The sequence below is a fragment of the Seriola aureovittata genome, chromosome 20, assembly GCF_021018895.1.
Source record: "Seriola aureovittata isolate HTS-2021-v1 ecotype China chromosome 20, ASM2101889v1, whole genome shotgun sequence".
NCBI classification, from domain to species: Eukaryota; Metazoa; Chordata; class Actinopteri; order Carangiformes; family Carangidae; genus Seriola; species Seriola aureovittata.
Window position 1 is genome coordinate 8,110,011 of NC_079383.1, and position 23,635 is coordinate 8,133,645.

The following is a 23,635-nucleotide window of genomic DNA, read 5'->3' on the forward strand; positions in this document are numbered from 1 at the left end:
TAAGCAGTTGTTGAGAAAATTGATATACAGCAAGAAAGACAGACAGAGATTTCTCCATCCTGATGAGGTGCTAGTGATGTCATCAGAGTTATCTCAGCTTGGACTTAAGAGACATGGATGTATTATTAGAACAAGATGCCGGATCTTAAAATGGCGCCCAATCAGTTCTGTATGAATTGCTCGAGCACCTGGCACATATGCCGAAAAAGTTTCTGGCTTCCAGGTTACTTCTGTGTCGTCATGCGGCCCACTGAATATGTGTAGTAGTGTTATTCCCATCGTGCCTCTGGGCTATGGCAATGAGTGAACAGTGTTCTGGATCTGGCACTGTGTATTCATGAATGCTATGCTAGCAGACTTCATGGATGAGTAATAAGAGTTCTACAGGATTTGATTGGGGCTTAAACCATGGATTTATACAAATGGCATCAGCAACCAACAATGAAGATAATGTACTGAAAGGTAAGGATGGTATTAAACCCTACAATTGTTGATATCGTGGTTAATTCATGTTGAGAGTTAATTTATTTGTGATGTTAGACGGAGAGCGAGTCATTATTCAGTTCAAAGCTTTAGAGCTTAAAATCACATTAGAACACAATAAATCCTAATCGAGTGAAAATATTTAGTTTGAGCTGTCTTTTGTGCATTTTTAATAAGAAATTGATGCTGCATGTGACAGATAATTACAACTTGTCAGATAATATTACAAGGGCTTTACTTTTCATTCATACTTCTTTAAAAACAAAAAAGTTGTGCAGTGCTATAGTTATGCATAATTTCCTGATTCTGCTGCACATATTTTGATAATTATTTTAATTTGTCCTTAGTGAGTCCCTCTGCTTTTTTGGAAGTTCAACACTAAATCATTGGAGAACCTCTTCACTCAGTAAAGCAAGACAAAATCCTGGATTTGAACTGTTGATAAATTTAAAACAATATGCTTATACACTTTATCTTTGGTGACCCATTTCTCTCTCTCTCTCTCTCTCTCTCTCTCTCTCTCTCTCTCTCTCTCTCTCTCTCTCTCTCTCTCTCTCTCTCTCTCAGCATTGGCTAACAGAGTTGGAAATCTTTGCCATATTCTTTGCAGCTGCCATCCATGACTATGAACATACAGGGACCACCAATAACTTCCATATTCAGACCAGGTATTTTCTTCTCAGCACAATTTGTATCATTTAAGTCATTGCAGTTACTGAGGACATTAAGGACAGCAAAGAATAAACCTCTGTAATTAGAAAGTTAAGACATATGGAGGGAAAATACTTTTTGCACAACCATTAGGTAAATAAAACAAGTTTACAAAAATGCTGAAACTGGAGGGTGTTTGATATCTTTATAATATATTTTTCCATCACTGAAATTTCTTTTGTACATTATCATTATTATTTTTATTATTATTATTATTATTATTAATAATAATACTACTACTACTACTACTACTACTACTACTACTACTACTACTACTTCCTTATGCCTTATGATGTAGCTGTGTGGGATTTGCAGGTCAGACACAGCCATGTTGTACAATGACCGAGCTGTTCTGGAGAACCACCATGTCAGCGCTGTATATCGCTTACTACAGGATGATGAAATGAACATCCTCTCGAATCTTTCGAAAGATGACTGGAGGTGAGAAGAAACATTCTTCAGGTTCTAAATTAACAGTCCAAAGCCCATGGTCTAAAGTGCATGATGCAAGACCAATTAGGGTGTGACCAGTCTCTTAATTATACATGTATTTTGGGCATTATGTGCAATAAACCAGTCAGAGTGCCATCTCCCATTCCCTTTAAAAGTAAGGCACACTGGCACCTTGGCCGATTGCTGTGTTTCACACTGAATTAGATAGCAATGGTACAAATCATGTTATGTAATATGAAGACAAGTGAAAATACATTTTTGGTTACTTATGAAACTGTGGTGGGACAATTTAGTCTTGGTGATGAATGGGAAACCCTGTGGCGGATTATACGCTGAAGAACACTTCTCTGCAGAACCTAATGTACAGTACCAGTCAGAAGTTTGGACACCTTTTAATTCAATGTTTTTTTTTTTATTATTATCTACATTGTAGACAAAGCTGAAGGCATCCAAACTATGAAATAACACATATGGAATTTAGTAGTGAACAAAATAAGGGTGAACAAAACAAAATGTTTTAGATTTTAGATTCTTCAAAGTAGCTTTGCAAACTCTAGACATTCTCTCAACCAGCTTCATGAGGTAGTCCCCTGAATTGGTTTTCCAACAGTCTTGAAGGAGTTCCCATAAATGTTGAGCACGTTTGGCTGCTTTTCTTTCACTCTGCAGTCCAACTAATCCCAAAGCATCTCAATTGGAGGTCAAGTGATTGTGGAGGCCAGGTCATCTGATGCAGCACTCCTTCATTTTAATTCTTGGTTAAATAGTCCTTACATATGGGGCTAGAACAGTGACATTAAATTTTGGCAATGAATATAAAGTTTGACATTGAAAACGAAACTTAAACTGAAAAAGGAAACAATGAAAAAGGAAAAATTTGTATTGGCACTGAAATAAGTATTGGCGCTGAAAAAGGTTCCACTGAAAAATAAAACACTGGCATTAAAAAAACCTACAATCTTATTATCTTATTTAATTTTGATAAAAAAAAAAAATTTATTATGATGTGTTTTTAAATGTCTATCTTGATCATTTTTCTTTGTCTTATTTCCGACAGTTGACAGTTTTTTTTTTTTTACGCTGTCACTATTTTTCATTGTCACTAGTTTTTAGTTTTCAATTTTCTGGAGTGAGGAGCATGAAATTTATTTACATTCAGAGCCCTGAAAGGACTGCATTCCTAGGCAATCCACACACAAGTTCACCTGAAACTCCTGAACCGCAGGTAAGAGTGCTTTGTTGGGATAATAAGGTACAATGGGCTCATTAAAGAGCACCTATTATGGCCATTTTTAGCGTTGATTTTATTTTTGGTGTGCTAAAATAGATTTACATGCTTTAATGTTCCAAAAAGACATTATTTTTCTTCTTATACTGTACTCTATTCACCCTCTGTGTGAAACTCTGTGTGGGCTCTTTAAGGCACTAATCCTCCCTCTGAAGCTGACCAATCAGAGCACACTGGGCCTACCATGGCAACTTCACATTCAGCATGTCTTGCTGTATGGTTGTGGCTGTTAGATTAAATCTCTTTATATCTTAACTTGACACATGAACTGACCTGTTACAGAGATAAAATAACATTTTAAAACAACTTACAGACAATACCAAGGGGAAAAACTTAAATACAAACAATGGCGGAACAGGGCGGGACCGTCACAGTAGCTAACTTACGCACAAAGAAGTTAGCCGGAAATGCTTCAACCATATGAAACTACAAAATACACTTCTTTTGCTAACAACAAACAATGACAACAAAATAACAACTATCAGCAATAAAGGTTGCTAAACTTATAGTGCTGTTGGACAATAATTACCTGAACACACAGGAAAAATAGTGAGGGAAGAAGGACAACGCACAACACACTGCTCTCACCGTCACTTCTATATTCAGTGAGGGAGAGGAGCCCGATTCCCCCCACTGTTTCCCTGAGGCATTACCAATCAATCCAAGTGCAAAGGATCTCAAAGAAATTAAATTGTTTTAACTGCCAGATTAGGGCTTTGGTTCTGCTATATCGGTTTGAGCCAATGTCCGATCCTGAACAAGAAGATGATAATACCTGATCCACCTTGACAAGCTTGACTGGAGCAGGACAACAAGCAAACTTTGAGCCTTGTGACCATTAGACCATTTACAAGCACAAAAATCTCAGAAAATTGTAATAGGTCCTCTATAAGATACGATGGTGCCTGACCATTAATGGCTTTGGAGGTGAGTCACAGAAGAGATATGAATCTCTTTAATTTGTTCCTGTCATTACTTGTGCTGCAGCATTTTGAATCAGCTGGAAGCTTTTCACTGAGTTATTGGGACTTCCTAACAACAAAGAATTACACCAGTCCAATTGAAAAATGCATGGACTACTTTTTCAGTATCCCTGTGAGGCAGAATGTTTCTAATTTTCTCAAGATTAAACTGGTGGAAGAAGGCTGGAGACTTGTTTTACAGTGGGCACGGAAAGTATTCAGACCCCTTTAAATTTTTCCACTCTTTTTTTCATTGCAGCCATTTGCTAAAATCAAAAAAGTTCATTTTATTTCTCGTTAATGTACACTCAGCACCCCATCTTGACAGAAAAAAACAGAAATATAGAAATTTTTGCAAATTTATTAAAAAAGAAAAACTGAAATATCACATGGTCATAAGTATTCAGACCCTTTGCTCAGTATTGAGTAGAAGCACCCTTTTGTGCTAGTACAGCCATGAGTCTTCTTGGGAATGATGCAACAAGTTTTTCACACCTGGATTTGGGGATCCTCTGCCATTCTTCCTTGCAGATCCTCTCCAATTCTGTCAGGTTGGATGGTGAACGTTTGTGGACAGCCATTTTCAGGTCTCTCCAGAGATGCTCAATTGGGTTTAGGTCAGGGCTCTGGCTGGGCCAGTCAAGAATGGTCACAGAGTTGTTCCGAAGCCACTCCTTTGTTATTTTAGCTGTGTGCTTAGGGTCATTGTCTTGTTGGAGGTGAACCTTCGGCCCAGTCTGAGGTCCTGAGCACTCTGGAAGAGGTTTTCTTCCAGGATATCTCTGTACTTGGCCGCATTCATCTTTCCTTCAATTGCAACCAGTCATCCTGTCCCTGCAGCTGAAAAACACCCCCATAGCATGATGCTGCCACCACCATGTTTCACTGTTGGGATTGTATTGGGCAGGTGATGAGCAGTGCCTGGTTTTCTCCACACATACCGCTTAGAATTAATGCCAAAAAGTTCAATCTTGGTCTCATCAGACCAGAGAATCTTATTTCTCATAGTCTGGGAGTCCTTCGTGTGTTTTTTGGCAAACTCTATGCGGGCTTTCATATGTCTTGCACTGAGGAGAGGCTTCCGTCGGGCCACTCTGCCATAAAGCCCCGACTGGTGGAGGGCTGCAGTGATAGTTGACTTTGTGGAACTTTCTCCCATCTCCCTACTGCATCTCTGGAGCTCAGCCACAGTGATCTTTGTGTTCTTCTTTACCTCTCTCACCAAGGGTCTTCCTCCTACGATTGCTCAGTTTGGCTGGACGGACAGGTCTAGGAAGAGTTCTGGTCGTCCCAAACTTCTTCCATTTAAGGATTATGGAGGCCACTGTGCTCTTAGGAACCTTGAGTGCTGCAGAAATTCTTTTGTAACCTTGGCCAGATCTGTGCCTTGCCACAATTCTGTCTCTGAGCACCTTGGGCAGTTCCTTCGACCTCATGATTCTCATTTGCTCTGACATGCACTGTGAGCTGTAAGGTCTTATATAGACAGGTGTGTGCCTTTCCTAATCAAGTCCAATCAGTTTAATTAAACACAGCTGGACTCCAATGAAGGAGTAGAACCATCTCAAGGAGGATCAGAAGAAATAGACAGCATGTGAGTTAAATCTGAGTGTCACAGCAAAGGGTCTGAAGACTTATGACCATGTGATATTTCAGTTTTTCTTTTTTAATAAATTTGCAAAAATTTCAACATTTCTGTTTTTTTCTGTCAAGATGGGGTGCTGAGTGTACATTAATGAGAAATAGAATGAACTTTTTTGATTTTAGCAAATGGCTGCAATGAAACAAAGAGTGAAAAATTTAAAGGGGTCTGAATACTTTCCGTACCCACTGTATGTGTAAAGGACATGTCTTGGTCTAAAATGACCCCAAGCTTTCTTACCATAGTACTATAGGCCAAAGTAGTGCCACCCAGAGTAACTATATTATCAGATAATGTATTTCTGAGGAGTTTAGATAGATAGATAGATACATAGATAGATACTTTATTCATCAAAGGACCTGAGCTTCCTGAGGAAAAAGAGGCGGCTCTGCCCCTTCCAGTAGATGGCATCCGTGTTCAGGGACCAGTCCAGTTTACTGTCCAGGTGCACCCCTAGGTATATATAAGTGTGCACAACTTCAATGTGCTTCCCTTGAATGTTGAGTGGCTGAAGGGTGGGACTAGACCTCCGAAAGTCAATGATGATCTCCTAGGTCTTAGAGGTGGTCAGAAGGAGGCAGTTCGTGTCACTCCATTTACTGAAGGCCATCATCAGATCCCTGTACTCCTCTTCCTACCCGTCTCTGATACGCACCACAATAGCTGTGTCATCCGAGTATTTCTGGATGTGGCAAGACTCAAGAGTTGTATTTAAAGTTGGCCGTATACAAGCCAGAACAGTCCAGAACAGAACAGAATAGTCCCCTGTGGAGACACAGTTACCCAACCTGAAGTACTGTGGTCATCTTGTCAGGTAATCCACAATCCAGGATGTGAAGCAGGGATTCACCCCCATCGCTTCCTCGTGTAACCACCTGGCTCATCCAAGTAAGAATGGGCCCAGTGGAGCATATAAAGGACGGCATCATCTACTTGTTCTTTGTAGGCGAACTGTAGGGGGTCTAGTGCATGTTCAACCTGTGGCCTCAGAAAGTTGAGAAGCAGCCGCTCCAGGGTCTTCATGATGTGTGATGTGAGGGCCACCAGTCTGTGGTCCTTTATCTCAGCCAGTCGTCCTACTTCAAGTACCGGAACAAGACATGATGTTTTCCACAGGACTGGGACCCTCCCTGTTTGTAAACTTAGTTGAAGATCCTGTGGAGAGGCTCAGCCAGCTGGGCTGCACAGTCTCTTAACAGCCTTGGACACATACCATCTGGGCCTGAAAGCCCTCTTTTTCTGGGAGGAGGGTCTCGATGTTACTGGTGATCCAGGGTTTGTTGTTTGGAAAGCAGTGTACAGTTCTTGCTGGTATTACAGTGTCCTTACAGAAGTTAATTTAGTCCGTGGTACATTCAACCATTCTATCAAGGTCAGGGTCCTTGCTGTTATCATTTTCCTGTGACTCCAACAGTACATTCCAATCTGTGCACTCAAAACAGTCCTTTAGAGACTCACTGGCCTCCAGGGTCCAGTTCCTGAATAAGCGGGGGGTTACAGCCTGCCTCAGTACACAGGTCTTGTAGGAAGGCTGACGAAAAACCAGATTATGATCTGATCTACTAAGTCGTGGTAGAGCTGAAGCAGTGTAGGCCTCCTTGACGTTTGCATACAACAGATCGAGTGTCTTATTTTCCCTTGTGGGACAGTCAACATACTGAAGGAAGCCAGACAAGTGAGACGTGAGAGTGACATGGTTAAAATCCCCAAATATTGCAATGAATATGTCAGGGTGCTTGGTCTGTACCCTCGCAACAGTCTTGTGAATGACGTCACACACAACTGCAGTCAACTCTGGTCGTAGTTGAATGTAAACAATAATGGCGACGATGTGTGAGAACTCCCTCGGTGCATAGTACGGTCTAATACCAACTGCCAACAGTTCAATATCCCAACAGCAGATCTTCTCCTTAACAGTGATATGGCTAAGAATAACCAGTCCTCCACCTTTATTCTTTCCACTTGCTCTGCCGTCTCTGTCCGCTCGTACTACAGTGAAGCCAGGTAAATCAACACAACGGTCAGGATTGTTGTTGTTTAACCAGATCTCCGTAAAACACATGAGACTACACTCACAATATGCTCATTGGTTCATCACAAGTGCCTCCAGTTCATCATACTTGTTAGCCTGGGAGCTGACATTTCCCATGATGATCAATGGTAGAGAAGGCTTATATCTCCATCTTCTAGTCTTTAGCTTAGCCCCGACTCTGCATCCATGGTATGGCTTCTTCAGCTCAGCTGGTATGGGATGCTTAACTCCATATGTCTTTATGTCTTTACGACATCTCATGTGTCTTCATACATAAGTAGAACTGGGTGTCATTTACATAACAATCGGAGCTTATGTGTTGCTTCCTGATAATACTGCCTAAAGGAAGCGTATAGGGTGAAAAGTATCGGTCCTAGCACAGAACCTTGTGGAACTCCATGATTAGTCATGGAGTTCCCTTTTGTGTGCATGGAAGAGTTATTATTAACATGAACAATCTATCTGATAAGTTTGATTTAAACCACCTTAGTGCATTTCCTGCCAATGCCAATGACATGTTAAGTCCCTATAATTAGATCTTGTGATTAATGGTCACATAGTTAGGCCATTGTACTCAACTTCATATGCGACATCATTATGTTGGGGCATCGGTTGTTTATCAGTTCATCATAATTTAATTAGTGCCACGGGTGCTCAGCTCCGAGGCACTCCTCTACAGCTAGAATAGCTGTAGAGGAGTGCCTCGGGGCGGCATCTATTAATATTCTCTTTCGGGTTTATTATTCTTCCGCCAAATTTTGGCGCGTAACTCGTCCCGCAGCTTTGAGAAAACCCCGGTAATATATACATCAAAATGTGCGTCTTGATCCCGAAAGAGGTGCTATGACTTTTGGTGTTAAAATTCCAATTTTTCCCAAAGTTATTCCCAAAAAACTGGGAATAAATAATGCATTAGGAATACATTGGAATTTTCTTTAGAAACCCACCTTTTTTCTACAAAATTGCACCTTTTTTCTGAGTCACTCAGCTCTCTCATACCTGCACGTAGAAATGTGATTCAAACTATAAAACGGAGGAAAACTTCTGCTCTCTCAAAAAGACACCAACTGCTTTTACATAACATGTAAACTTTTCAAACTATGAGCACTCAAAGAAGGAGTGCAAATCACTTTTTCTTCAAAGTTAGAGTGAAAGCGTCAGTTGGCTAGAGTGCGTGAAGCAGTAAAAAGTAACCTTTATTTTTATTTTTAACTCGAGCTCGCGGCCAAACCGTAAAAAGGAGACAAATAATTCTTTCTGAAAATGTAGACATAGTTGATGGGATTCATAAAATGTAACTTTGACAGGCAGGGTCTGCACAAAATTTAAACGGGGGTGTCGAGTCCGGCAGCAATACCTGTCTCACTCTCATTGACACCTAATGTAATCGTCTTTTTTTTTCAAAAGAATCTCACTCTGTCTTTACACTGAGCTTACTCACTCGTTTTAAGGAATATCTGAATAAAATAGAGACTGTAGAAACTTCTGGCTTCAGTGTCTGGCACGGTCTTTTCAGTTTTTGAAAAGAAGTAACGGTTTTCTCATAATTTGCAGTTGTTTGAAGCCATGTAGAAGCCAAATTCTGGGCAGATTTTGACATTGCCATGGCAACGGCAGCTCCTGACCTGTGTGCGTGCGTGCATGCGCCTAGCAACCAGATAACCAACTCTCCAAGCTCCGCTAGCTTTACATTAGCCGCATGTCAGGTCTTAAATTACATTTATTTAAGTCTTAAATATGTAAGTCCATTTACTGCTTCCTTCGTTGCTTTTTTTTTTGTTTTGTTAAAAGAGTGAATGAAGTTGTGACGGTCTCCGCTGAGACAGAGGAGAGGAGAAGCTACTAGCCCTCTCTCGCTGTCACCTCTAGTCGCGTTGCTCTCCTCCCCAGTAATGTTAAATTTAGCACAGAAAAAAACATAATAGTGGTAATTTAAATAGCGGTTCATGGGATTTATTAACCCTCAGGGGTCCCTCGGTCCTTTTTTGGACATTTTCTTCACTTTTCTTTTTTGATTTGCTGATCATTTTGGCTGTGTTACAGCTGAAGGTATGGATTTCTGCAAGAAAGTGTCTTTTTTGACATATTTTTAAAATTTAATGTCAGTTACTGTTACAGGTTTATTATACACTGGTAACACATTTTGTACCCTCTGGGGTTCCTCGTGTCCAAAAAAGGACACACAAAGAAAATGCTATAAAATCATCATATGTCAATATTTTTTTCTGCTTTTTTTTGCATACATCTCTTAAACCACTTCAGTTCTGCTCAAACCTATCAAATGTTTATTCGTTTTCAGGATTTTAACCCTTTAAATGCCAGTTTGAAGACATGTTGCCCCTTGTTTTATTAAAAAAAACAACACAGAGTATGAGATATTTCCCACATAATACATGATGGAGGGATGTGACATTGTTTTATATCAGAGTCTTTTATATCAAGAGATTTCTCAAAACCAGAATGTGATCAGGGTGACTTTTGAACACTGGAAATAAATCATGTACTCATCCCGGCAGTAGCCCCCGTGGCACTCAAAATTTCCCTGGAATTTTCTAGTTATTAATATAAGGGTTAAGGGGAGTTAGGGCCAGTATCGAGTATTTTCCTGGGTAAAGTCTTTCAGGTATGCTGGCCAGAGTCACACTGGACTTCACTTGGAACAGGTGTACTCGCAACATAAGAAACAGTGTTTTCAGGTGCTGGCTCAGGTGAGCTGGTGAGTATTTCTGGTGCTCTAGGAGTCGGTGAGAGATGGTACCTGTTCTACGCAGGGTGCACCTTGGTGTACCAATGATGTAGGACCTGCCCATGTCTTCTATAGACACCACTATGCCCCTCTCAAGCATGTCTTTGACCCATACATAGTCACCTGGTTGTAGATGTGGCATGTCCTATGCTCTGTGTCTGTGATCTTAGTTTTGTTTCTGCTTTTGTTCAGGTATTTTCAGATTCTTCATTTTCGTCCATCCTGGTTTAAGCTGAGATGGAATGAAAGGAACCAGTGTTCTAATTTTCCTCCCCATGAGACGTTCTGTGGGGCTGTGTCCATTCAGGAGATTTTTTATTGTCCTGGCAGCTAGCTAGGACAATAGCCTAGCAGCTAATTTTTCAAATTTATTCTTTCACGACTGTATGTGTCACGTTTGTCAGCTCTCTGCTGAGGCCTGACTACCATACTGATAGTCTGGCCCTCTCCCGGCATTTGGTGATTCCCAGATGTCCCTCATGCAGTTTGGTCAGCATGTCTGCTCTGAGTGACGCTGGTATTACTATACTATTCTTGCCATACAGAAGCAGACCATTTTTGCACTGTGAGCTCACCTGAGAATGGCAGGTAGGGTTGGAATGCTCTTTTAATTAAGAATTTGTCAGGCCAGCCTTCAATGCAGTATTCCTTCAGCTCATGGAGTATAATGTTCTTGTCCTGATGTGTTTGTATTTCTCTAAACCACTTTTCTGTAGCTGGCAGGCTCGCTATAAGAGAGTAGACATACAGATTAATTTCTTCCTCCTGTAGCCCTTCTGGTGCAATGCTCACATGGGCTCTGGAAAGCCTGTCTGCTGTCGCAATGACTTTGCCTGCCACATGTGATATTATGTGGGAGAACCTCATGAGTTGCAGGCACTGTATGCGTGATGACAGTTCATCTAGGCTCTTTGAACCCAGCAGAGGTTTCAATATGGAAACTTTTCTCAATACGGAACTCAAATCTCTTGCAGGCCCATGTTTTGGCTAGGACTTCCTTTTTAATCTGGGCAAATCGCTGTTCGGTGCTACTGACGGCTTTGGAAACATACGCCATAGGTCTCCAGCTTTTTGTCACTGGAGAAGCGCTGCGCCCATCCTTTAAGAGGATAATTCTGCTGAGATGAGTATTTCTGCATTGGGGTCATACAATGCAAGACCTGAGTGTGCAGTGACATCCGTTCTGTGTGTTGATTTTGAATGTTGCTTTGAGATTTCCCACGTTTATGTCTGTCATCCATGGACTGTCACCTGTATCCTCTGACAGGCTGCCCAAGAATGAAATGTTGTCTTCACTGTCCTCAGTTACTGTTGCTATGTTCACTTCAAATGTTTTTTTTGGTTTTGCAAACTCTAGCATAGTGTCCTTTTTTCTGTAGTGATGCAGACTGCCTCCCCTGAATGCCCTCATGTCTCTACATCTTTTATACTGTGTTTGTCTTTCCTGCTGTGTTTTCTTAAAAGTTTGTATGTTTTGCTGCTTGCTTTGCTTTGGACATGGCTGTCGCACTTGCAAGCTATCAAGCTCAGTGTTAGAGATGTCCACTTATGTATTTCTTGCTGCTTTTTCACCTGCTTGCTTTGTCAAACTCTGGCCTTCTCTGACGTCAGTTTAGGATCCATTTGTAACTGTTCTGATAAGCATTCATCCCTTAGTTCTATCCCTCACCATCGCGTCATGTAGAGCTCCATATCCACAGTGCTCCGCGAGCCAATGCAGTGCTGTGTGAAAGCTGTCGGCTGACTTGCCTGCTTCTTGCTGCCTTTGATTAAATGTAGCTCTCTCAAAGATTCACTTGATTTTCATCTTATTGCATTTCCAATCCTGAAGCAATGTTAAATCTTTCAAAGCATTTTATCCACTTTGTCCAATTATCCGCCTTGAACGTGATCTTCTCCGGTGTTGAGACTTGAAACTGTTTCGTGTTGCCGCCGCCTCTGTTAGCTAGCTTTAGCTTGAGCTGTTTATGTCCAATCAGTGCCAAGACACTCGTGCTTTTTCTATCTTTGTTGTCATTGTTCTATCAAAGATATCAGAGGTTTAGTTTTTATTTCCAGTTCTGGTCACAGAGTCTCCTCATGTTATTCTGAGCTGCAGTGATGAAGAGGATAGTAAAAGCATCAACACTGTCAGGAATCCTGTTGGATTAAAGAATATTTGTTCAATTAAATAAAGCTATAATAGTTATTATAAGAGAGTTATATACACCACTTTCTGTCAAAAACCTTGATGGATGTACCCTTTCTCTCTGTCAAACAAACAAACAAACACACACACACACACACACACCATATTCAGACAAGTCTTGATTACAATGCGTAAGAAGTGTACGATCTTATATATTACCTTTTTGAAACAGCAGTTTTAAATGAATAGGGACATCATGCATCCATATTCACAAGCAACAAGCCATCAAAAGATTTTCTTGAAGCATAAAACAAAGCATAAAAAAAAAATTCAACAATTTAGCAGGGTTCTCCTGCGTGCATCAGGCGCAGGATTCAGTGAAAACAGACAACGCTGACAAGATGAGTCACAGTATGAAATCCTTTTTTCTATCAGCCCCGTTATCTTTTGAAGAAATAAAAAAGTTTAAATATAGCATTTATTTATTTTAGAAAATAAAGTTTGCGCAGAGGTTCACCATCCTCCTCTACAAAACAGAGACAACACATATCTTGGTAAGTAATATATTTCTTTTCTCCGAATCACTATTTATTTAATTTTTAAAAGGTTTGCGCTCTGCAACTATGATTCTGTAAAAGGGCAGGTGTGTGTGGATCCAAATGCAGAGAGAGTCAGGCAGAATCGAGGGTCACAAAAATACCAAAAAACAGATCATACACGGGGAATCAAACAGGACTTAAACGCGAGAGAGCTTGAACACTAGGGTAACAAAGACAATCTGGCAAAGACATGAGAAATGAGGCGGGGTTTAAATACACAGGAAACAAGACACAGGTGAAAGACATTAGGGCGGAGACAGCAATCAAAACAGGAGGGAAAAACCAGGAAGTAAAACAAACAGCAACACAACAGAACCAAGACTTCAAAATAAAACAGGAAATGCCAATAAAATGAATACAGATCCTGACAGTACCCCCCCCTAAGGGACGTCTCCCGACGTCCCAGGAATGCCCGGGTTCAGTCTATGAAAGTCCCGTATCAGTGTCTTATCAAGAATGTCCCGAGCAGGAACCCAGGACCTTTCCTCTGGACCGTACCCCTCCCAATCAACGAGGTACTGACGGCCCCGGCCCCTACGACGAACAGCCAACAGTCTTTTGACCGAATAGACAGGACCACCATCAATGAACCTGGGTGGAGGGGGTGGGTCGGAGGGAGGGACCAAACGACTGGTCTTGACGGGCTTGATTCGGGAAACATGGAAAGTGGGATGGACCCTCATGGTCCGAGGAAGACGAAGGCGAACAGCAGCAGGGTTGATGATCGCCGAGATTGGGAAAGGGCCCACAAACCTGGGACCCAGCTTACGACACTCCCCCCGAACTGGCAGGTCTCGAGTGGAGAGCCATACTTTCTGGCCAACATGGTAGTGAGGAGCCGGTGTGCGATGACGATTAGCGGACCTCTCGTATCCAATATTGGTGCGTAGGAGGGCTGCCCGAGCCTTCCTCCAGGTGAGATGACATCGGCGCACCAGGGCGTGGGCTGAAGGAACAGAGACCTCCCCCTCAAGGTCCTGGAAAAGCGGAGGCTGGTACCCGTAGACACACTGGAATGGAGATAGACCAGTAGAAGCCACGGGGAGGGAGTTGTGGGCATACTCCACCCAGAGGAGCTGCTGCGACCAACTGGATGGACTTTGGGAGGTGATGCACCGGAGGGCCGTCTCCATCTCCTGATTGTACCTCTCCGTCTGGCCGTTGTTTTGGGGATGGAAGCCGGAGGAGAGGCTGACAGATGCCCCAAGCAGCCTGCAGAACTCCTTCCAGAAACGTGAGGCGAACTGGGGGCCCCGGTCAGACACAACATCCTGAGGAAGACCATGGAGCCGAAACACATGAAACAGGACTGCCTCCGCTGTCTCCTTGGCGGAGGGCAGCTTAGGCAGGGCAATAAAGTGAGCCATCTTGGAAAACCGGTCAACGACAGTGAGGATGACTGTCTTACCCTCTGAGGGAGGCAACCCAGTGACAAAGTCCATGGACACATGCGACCAGGGGCGGTGTGGAACCGGCAAAGGCCTGAGTAGACCAGTAGGAGGGCGTCGGGAGACCTTGCTGCGGGCACAAACAGAACAGGCAGAGACAAAATCACGGGTATCCTCCCTGAGAGAGGGCCACCAGAAGCGTTGAGTTATAAGACTCAATGTTCTACTCACCCCAGGATGACAGCTAAGAGGAGAGGAGTGCCCCCATTGCAGGACTCGGGAACGGAGCGGGCCTGGAACAAAGAGCCGACCAGGAGGACAGCCATCAGGAACCTGGGCCTCCGAAAGGGCGTGCTGGACCTCCTGCTCAATGTCCCAGGTCACCGCTGCGACCACACAGTCAGGGGGCAGGATGGGAGCTGCATCCCGAGGGCGGTCTCCTGCCTCAAACTGCCTAGAAAGGGCATCTGGTTTGACATTACGAGTCCCGGGGCGATAAGACAGGGTGAAGTTAAATCTGGTAAAAAACAACGCCCACCTGGCCTGCCTGGAGTTGAGCCTCTTAGCTCCACGGATGTACTCCAGATTTTTGTGGTCAGTCCAGACTAGAAATGGTTGCTCTGCCCCCTCCAACCAATGCCTCCACTCCTCCAATGCCAACTTCACAGCCAGCAGCTCCCGATTCCCCACGTCGTAGTTGTGCTCGGCGGCGGAGAGTTTCCTGGAGAAAAAGGCACAGGGGTGAACCTTATTGTCCTTGGCAGAGCGTTGGGAGAGAACGGCCCCGACCCCCACATCAGAGGCGTCCACCTCAACGATGAACTGGAGTTTGGTGTCGGGCATCTGCAAAATAGGTGACGAGGAGAACCGGGACAGGAGGGCACGGATAATCAATACAAGGACGAAGGGTCTTATCCTTCTTTTCCACAAAGAAAAACCCAGCTCCTGCAGGGGAAGAGGAAGGACGGATGATCCCCGCAGACAGCGCCCCCTGTATGTAGTCATCCATGGCCTTTCTCTCAGGATTGGAGAGGGAGTACAGACGACCCTTGGGTGGAGCTGCACCATGGAGGAGCTCTATGGTGCAGTCATATGGGCGATGTGGTGGCAAGGACGTGGCACGAACCTTATTAAAGACCTCCTTCAGGTCTAGGTAGACTTCAGGCACCCTGGACAGGTCAGGAAACTCAGAAGAGGAATCAGCAGGCGAGGAAACCAACAGAGGAGACAAACAGGAAGACTGACAAGTAGGACTCCACCGTAACACTCTCCCAGTAGCCCAGTTCATGACAGGGTTGTGTTTACACAGCCAGGGATAACCCAGGATAAGGGGGTATTGAGGAGAGTCAATAATAAAAAATGAAATAGTCTCATTGTGGTTACCTGACATCAACAGAGACAGAGGAGGAGTCTGGTCTGTGACCCAGTTGAGCAGGTGACCATCGAGAGCGCTGGCCCGGCGTGGCTTGGACAGAGGGTGGAGTTGTAGATTCAGCTGGTGGGCCAGGTTCAGATCCATGAAGCTCTCGTCTGCCCCGGAGTCAATGAGGGCTGTAAGGGCCAGGGAATTCTTGGGAGAAGTGATGAGCTGAACAGGGGTCAAGGAGCGTGCTGGTGTAGAGGCAGTCACGGTGTGGCTCACCAGTAGGCCTCCGGTTACTGGCGAGCCAGGCCTTTTACCGGGCACTGAGCCAGGAAGTGCCCCATTTCCCCACAGTAGAGGCACAGTCCCTCACGATGGCGGCGCTGGCGTTCCTGTTGGTTCAGACGGGTACGACCAAGCTGCATAGGTTCCTCCTTGGGGCTAAAAGGCGCAGATCCAGGGCAGGCCGGAAAATCGGTTGATGAAGTTCTGACCACAGGGGGTGTCCTAGAGCTGTTCTGCCACCCATGCTGGTGACCGTCAGGGCCAGTAGCTCCTCTGAGCCGCTCTCGTTCCTGCATCCGGTTGTCAATCTTAATAGCAAGTTCCACAAGACCCTCAAAACTTGTAGGAAGATCAACCATGGTAAGTCTGTCCTTCATCTCTTCAGAGAGACTCAGGAAAAAAGTGTCTGCAAGTGCCTCGTCGTTCCACTGACTCTCAGCAGCCAGAGTGCGAAATCTGATGGCATGATCAAATACACGGCTTCTGCCTTGCTTGAGATTACCAAGTGCACGGGCTGCCTCACGGCCCGAGACAGGTTGACCAAAGACACGACCCAAAGCAGCAGAAAAAGTAGCTACAGAGTCACAGGTAGATGAATGTCTTTGCCACTCAGCCGTGGCCCACTCACGTGCTCGCCCCGTGAGATTAGTGATCATAAATGCTACTTTAGAACGCTCAGTGGCAAAGGTAAGAGGCTGCAGTTCAAAAGTTAGCGAGCAAAGAGTCAAAAATGAGCGGCACGTTTCAGGAGTGCCATCATACCTTTCGATGGGGGGTGCTCTGGGTTCTGAAAAATGAACCGGAGGATCCCTGGGTATTGGAGGTGGAGCAGGCACAGCTGGGCCTGTTGTAGCAGAAGACATGGAATCCAGACGAGTAACCACTTGGCGAGTCTGGGCAGCCAGGGCTTGTAGCTGCTCAGACAATGACTGAACTCCCGGTCCCAGGCTGGAAACTGCCCACTCCAAATCGGTGAGACGCTTCCCTTGAGCTCCCAGAGCATGACCAAACATCTCTCCCTCTGCTGGGTCCGACATGGCCAGATTGTACTGTAAAAGGGCAGGTGTGTGTGGATCCAAATGCAGAGAGAGTCAGGCAGAATCGAGGGTCACAAAAATACCAAAAAACAGATCATAAACGGGGAATCAAACAGGACTTAAATGCGAGAGAGCTTGAACACTAGGGTAACAAAGACAATCTGGCAAAGACATGAGAAATGAGGCGGGGTTTAAATACACAGGAAACAAGACACAGGTGAAAGACATTAGGGCGGAGACAGCAATCAAAACAGGAGGGAAAAACCAGGAAGTAAAACAAACAGCAACACAACAGAACCAAGACTTCAAAATAAAACAGGAAATGCCAATAAAATGAATACAGATCCTGACAGATTCTTGTGTTTTTTAAGTTACTCCCGATGAGTTGGAGGGTCTTTACCTTACACAATCAGACTACGGTAATATAACTATTTGTTTTGGGTTTTTTTTTTTTTTTTTTTTTTTAACAACGTCAATATGGGAAACCGCATCCTTCATTCTTTAACTACTTACACATTTAATAGACTGATCAGCTTAACTGGGTTGGAGATCCGGCCATATTCCATGGGGAGTTAGGAGGTGTTGAAGAAGTAGAGAAAGTAGAGAGTTCACTAGCAATCCGTCCTGAAAGTAGCCATCTGAGGCTCAACTGCTTACAGCTTCCAAAACATCCTAAATCCTCCGAAAATGTCCGGTCGGAAAATCCGACGAGGGAATCTTCCGACATACTGGATGTACCAGATAAATCGATGAAAACTTTTTAAACGCTTCTTCTGATTTAAGTATTTATTTATTTTTTAAAATACGGTCTCAGACATCCTGTTTTTAACGCTTACACATTTAAAATGAAGACCTGTCTTTCTGTGGACTTCCAGAATTTCAAGGAGGCTGAATTCAAGGAGAAATCTGATTCGTCCGCATCAACCCAGAACGCAGCCTGGAGGAAGAAGACCTCCCGTAACTATGTCGGAGAATTGCAAGAACCCGCGCCGTTGATCCTCAACATCTGTGCATGAGCAAGCGCGAGTCATTTTACAGTTGGGTCTGGGTCTTTTATCTGCTTTTGTAGCTGTGTGTGAGAAGTTGTAAAGTAAGGTGTGGCATTTCAACATGGATGAAGAATTAAACTTGGGTTCCTTTTACGATCTTTGTCAGTCTGACATAGTTCTGGCCGAATTAGAGAAATCTGTACAGGAATTGAACTGTATTCCACCCGCTTTTCTGGTAGACCTGAGCCCTAACATAGCCGAAAATTCCTCAGATTCTGATCCTTTTGCAGAAATCCATCAAATCTGCTATACAGAAAACTATTTCCAACCTATAGAAAATGCTCTCAGACTCTTCAAACAAATCCTATCACCCACCCCCTCACAGCAGCACAAATCTGACACTCAAGCCTCTTTTGCCGTTGATGTGTCGCCCGCTCCTTCTCCTCATACCATGCCGATAGAGACTGATAATGAACCGGAGGAAATTTGAGGCGGGAAGCCGAACCGTGCAGAATGCTGTTCTGCAACCGCTTTAACAATCTGGAAATGAGACGAGTGTTTACCATTCCTCCTGCTAGAAACATGCCTGATCTCACTCAATTTTCCCAAGATGTTGGTGAATATCCTAAAAAACCTGGCAGAGGAAGTAAAATTAAAGGCTAGACATAACGACGTGATACAGTTGGAAGTGAAAGGCGAAAATGGCCAAAATCACGTTAACGTGACGACGAGACCGGCTAAACTATCCTGCCGGCTTTTGAATGATTACTAGAGCGCTTATTGCAATCCAACACAAATATCGGAATTAATCGTACGAAACCCCAGAGGGGGTACGAAACGAAAAGCAGTCAAAACTTTAGACTGTGACATAATAAATAGGGAAAAACAACATCTGTACATCATAGACAACAGGAACGATCATCTCTGCTTCGTCATGAGCTTAGCTCATCTCATCGACCCTCAACTCATGGACAGAGAGGCTGAAGAATGAGGAAGAGAGTTGCAGCATCTCGCCAGTCTGAGCAATCAGACGCCTGTGACCTTTGGTGACGTAGGCAAATTAGAAAATATTGTTAAATGTAAAATTGTGGTGTTTTACAGAACCCCCGACAACTGCTCCCCGCTCTCAATTCGAGACTGACTTTTCTGATCATTCTAACCCCATTTCTATTTTAATTCCAAAACCACTACTACGGAATAAAAAATCTCAAAGCCTTTATAGGGGCAAAGCACATCTGTTATTATTTTTTCAGAAGCTATGAAAATTCCCACACGCGTTGTTGCAAAGGTTACTGCTCTGTCTGCAACGACCCCGCCTGCATTCAGCAAAAGTTAGCGCCCGAAGTCTGCGCCAACTGTCGCAGGACGTTTCACACGCGTTTGTGTTTTACCAGGCACAAAGAGCCTAAACAAACGTCCGTGCCCCAGACATACGTCAGTATTTGCTATTTGATAAAAAGATGCCCGGAATGCAAAAAATGTACCATGTAAAGACCTAAATGTAAAATCTGCGGTGAGAAATTACCCCGCATCTCTGATGTGACCGCCATCGATCATCGATGCTACATTTAGTCTTCCACCGGCCACAGCACACAGCGAGAAATTGATTTTCTACAATTTTGAAACATTCGTCAATCAGGACACCCACATCCCTTTTCTGGTGTGTACAAAAGCACTGACGGGCGTAGAATGGGCCTCTTACGATCTACGGTTTACTAGAGACTTTGTCCTGAATTTCAGAAGACTGTTTTACTGGGGAACTACGTTCATAGCCCACAACACAAAAGGTGTCGACAGCTACTTGGTTCTCAACAGCATGGTAGAGCTGGGTTTAGAACCCTCTCTCATCATGCAAGAAAGTAAAATCCTCTGTTTCACAGATCCCGATTACGGCTTAAAATTTTTCAACTCTCTGTGTTTCCTCACCATGCCTCTCAGCGCTATGCCCAAAGCGTTAGGTTTCATCGATCAAACCAAGGGCTACTTTCCTCATGGGTTCAGCTTGAAGGAGCGTTTAAAGTACAATGGACCGTACTCGTGTAGAACGCATGATTGCACATCGGCTGGAATAGTTTCGCAGCCGGTACAGAAACACCAGTCGGGGTGTCTTTAATTTTGAGAGGGAAGCTCTGCACTACTGTTAAAAGGACGTCGATATTCTCTGTGAAGGCTACGTCCGTCTTAGAAACCAGTTTCTCAATGACACAGGCGTTGGACCCTTTTAGCTGCATAACCATGGCCTCGGCCTGTATGAAGGTGTTTCTCACTAATTTCCTGCCTCCTAAACCCTAGCCGTACCTTCGCCGGACGACTACAGACGGCAGTGTAAAACTTTTTTGAATGGCTCCATCTAGTGGTTAGAGTGGGTGGTGCGCAGCCAAAACATCTTTATCCAACATGCCTTAAACAGGAGAGAAAAAGAGATCAGTCCTTACATTGCAGACGGTTACGCTGAAATCGATGGTGAAAAGTATGTTTTGGAGTTTCTGGGGTGCTTTTACCATGCCTGTCCATCATGTTTTGAGCCTCATGAAACCTGTCCTTTGAGGGGGACCCCCTTCAAGGAGCTGGACGGCGATTAAAAAATCCCACCCCAGGGTGAAAAAGTTTCTCAAGCACTTCGAGCCTCCTGAACCTCTCTCCCCATCAAGCTCTTTACAGAGGCAGAACAAGCGCTGTGAGACTGAGGTACACAGTGATGCCAAATGAAACCGTGCGATACGTAGACATCACTTCTCTGTACCCATACATCAACTGTAGCTTTTCTTACCCACTAGGTCACCCTACCATCATCTACAAAGACTTTGACGAACCTCAAAACTACTAAGGGTTCATCAGGGCTGTTGTCTACCCACCGCACAGACTGTTTTTCCCTGTTTTACCTTACAAAACTTTTCAAGGTAAATTGGTATTCACCTTCTGCTGTACCTCAACAATCAGAAGGGTCCTTGCAGACACGACGAGGAGGCCAGAGCGTTGACGGGTTTGGGTGACCGTCAAATTTAACAAGGCTCTTGAGCTGGGTTATAGAGTCGCCAACATCACCGAAGTGTGGCACAGATGTAGCGAATCCATTTTCGTCAAGTACATACACACCTTTCTGAAAGGTAAGCAGGAAGCTTCGGGCTACCCACCAAAGGCGACTGATCGGGAAAGCAGGGAAAAGTACATCAGGGACTATTGGGTCAATCAGTGCATTCAGCTAGACGCCAACAAAATTGAGGTGAACCCCACCAAGAGGCAGGTGTCTAAACTGTGCCTCGACAGCTTCTGGGGTTAGTTTGCGCAGAGAACTAATTTGGCGCAAACCAGCCTCATCAGCGATTCTGGACAGTTTTTCCGCTTTCTGTTTTCAGGACAGTATAAAGTAAACTACTTTACCTTCCTCAATGACAAAACCGCTATGATTCAATGGCACTACAATGAGCGATGTGCCAACATATTCATCGCTGCATTCACTACCGCCTACGCGAACAAGAAAACCAGAAACAGCAAGAAAGTAGTGCTGCGCTTCAAGGGTATCACGCACAACATCAGACGAGATAAAAAGAGCTTTTTGTTGAAGGATTCAACATTTCTGAAAAAGTTTAGAGTGGTGTATGACAAAAGACGTCTCTTTAGCAACGGGACGACTCTGTCATTTGGTTATTAGAATTTAGGCGAGGAGGAAAGGAAAGGAAAAAGGAAAAAAATGTCACACCTCGCTGTTACGGAGGAGATTGATTTTGATCCTAGACTCACTGTGCCTTTTTCATGTTTGTGTGTGTGTACGCTGAACTGCAAAAGATAAATAAAAAGATTAAATTTGTTGAAGGGCTACCTGATTCTTTTGAAGACTTCAACCTGTTTCCTCCCGATCAAAATCATTTGGTCATTTTGCAGGGCTGTGCGATACTGCAAAATTTGGTATCGATCCAATACCAAGTAAATACAGGGCCAGTATTGCCGATACCAATACCAATACCGATACTTTTTACTACTACCATGTACTTTTGTGTAGGGGGGAGCAATGTATCATAATTTATTAAGTGAATGCATCATCAATATGCAAATTTGAATGAAAACTTGAATTTTCATGATTATTCAATTATTTTGTAAGTTTTCCTTCCATGTTTATGATGATAATAAAACACAGGGTAAAGTTTTCAGACAAATAAAAATACTTTTATTAAGTAACTCAGAAATGTTTAGGCCTATAGAAAACTTAAATTTCCCTTTTGGGGTGGTAATCTGCATTTGAAATGATCAAACTCTAAATGTCTTAATTAACTCTTAAATGTACTAAATAAGTTGTGCAAATATAAACATAAGAAAATACTCCTACTGGCTCTGCAGCTCAGAGTTCTGGTTGGGGTGTGTTTTAATATGCTTATGTAAATTTGTGGTGTTGCCACAGTACCTAATTTCTTTCCTGCAAACATTGCAGGTTGCAGTGGTTTGGTTTGTGGCTGTAAAAAAGCTCCAAACGGCGCTCCTTTTCCACTCTGCCATCATGCAGCCACAGGCAGTGAGTGAGTGAGTGTAGCAGTGGAGGCCGGAGAGCGGAGGAAAGGGGAGGGGCTAATTGAGCATGAGTGAAGAGAGAGAAGAGTGTTGTTGTACGGCCAGTCGGTCACTCTGTAAATGCCTGGAGTTCTACAGAAGATAAACCGAAACTTAAGAATCGATCTCATCACACAAGTATCGATCAATACGCAATACCAAAGTTAGTATCGATACTATCGATATTTAAATTGATCCGCCCACCCCTATCATTTTGGACAATGTTATTTTCCAAGCCTCTGACCACCCTGAAGTGGTCAGAATTTTCACGCAGTACAGACATCATAGAAAAATTAGTGTTATGATCCTGACGAAGAATGTATTTCAATGAAGCAAATACAGTCGTACCATTAGTCTGAACAGAAATTATCTGGTGATGTTTAAAAACGAAAGAAAGTTTTGAAGATGCCACCAGAGATCCCCACGGGTATTTAATCATTGACCTCACACCCTCCTGCCCGGAATGGTACAGACTGAGGAAGGGTATACTTCCTCACCAGTGGCCGACCATTTACATTCCCAAAACAAAGCCTAAGTAAAAAAAAAATTAAAAAAAATCATCATGTCACCCCATATAAAAAGGAACGCTCCCTTACTAAAAGCTCTGTACGAGGCCATGCCTCAGAAACGACAAGACATTCTCGCCCACTGCTCCCCTGATTTTCTCAAAGCTCTGTGCGAGAATTCCTTAAATCTTTTGAGAGGGAACATTCCTCTATCTCCTCAATACAAAAAACTAAAGAGGCAGAAGAAAATGATCAGACTAAAAAAACGGTTTTAAACACAAATAGCAGGCTCTAAAGAAACAGTGGCTTTCTTTTACCGTTGCTTTCAGCCGCCGTGTCCATCATCGGAAACCTTCTAGGAGGGCTCGTTAGTAAATGACAAAATGTCTCTGAGGATGGCCCAAAAAATGTTTCTCGTCTCACTGCAGCAGTTAAACCGTCTGACTCGACTGGAATCATCCATCAGACAAACGGCAGAACA

At 43.6% G+C, this 23,635-nt stretch overlaps 1 protein-coding gene across 2 annotated transcripts in view; it reads left to right on the plus strand.

The window, feature by feature from the left end:
- The window catches only part of LOC130161306 (dual specificity calcium/calmodulin-dependent 3',5'-cyclic nucleotide phosphodiesterase 1A-like), a 187,337-nt gene that overhangs the window by 85,810 nt on the left and 77,892 nt on the right, over positions 1–23,635 (plus strand). For both annotated transcript variants that reach the window (XM_056364521.1, XM_056364522.1), the window contains exons 9-10: positions 1,051–1,151; positions 1,510–1,635. In XM_056364521.1, the coding sequence (XP_056220496.1) occupies positions 1,051–1,151; positions 1,510–1,635 (227 nt within the window). The remainder of the gene's footprint in view (positions 1–1,050; positions 1,152–1,509; positions 1,636–23,635) is intronic.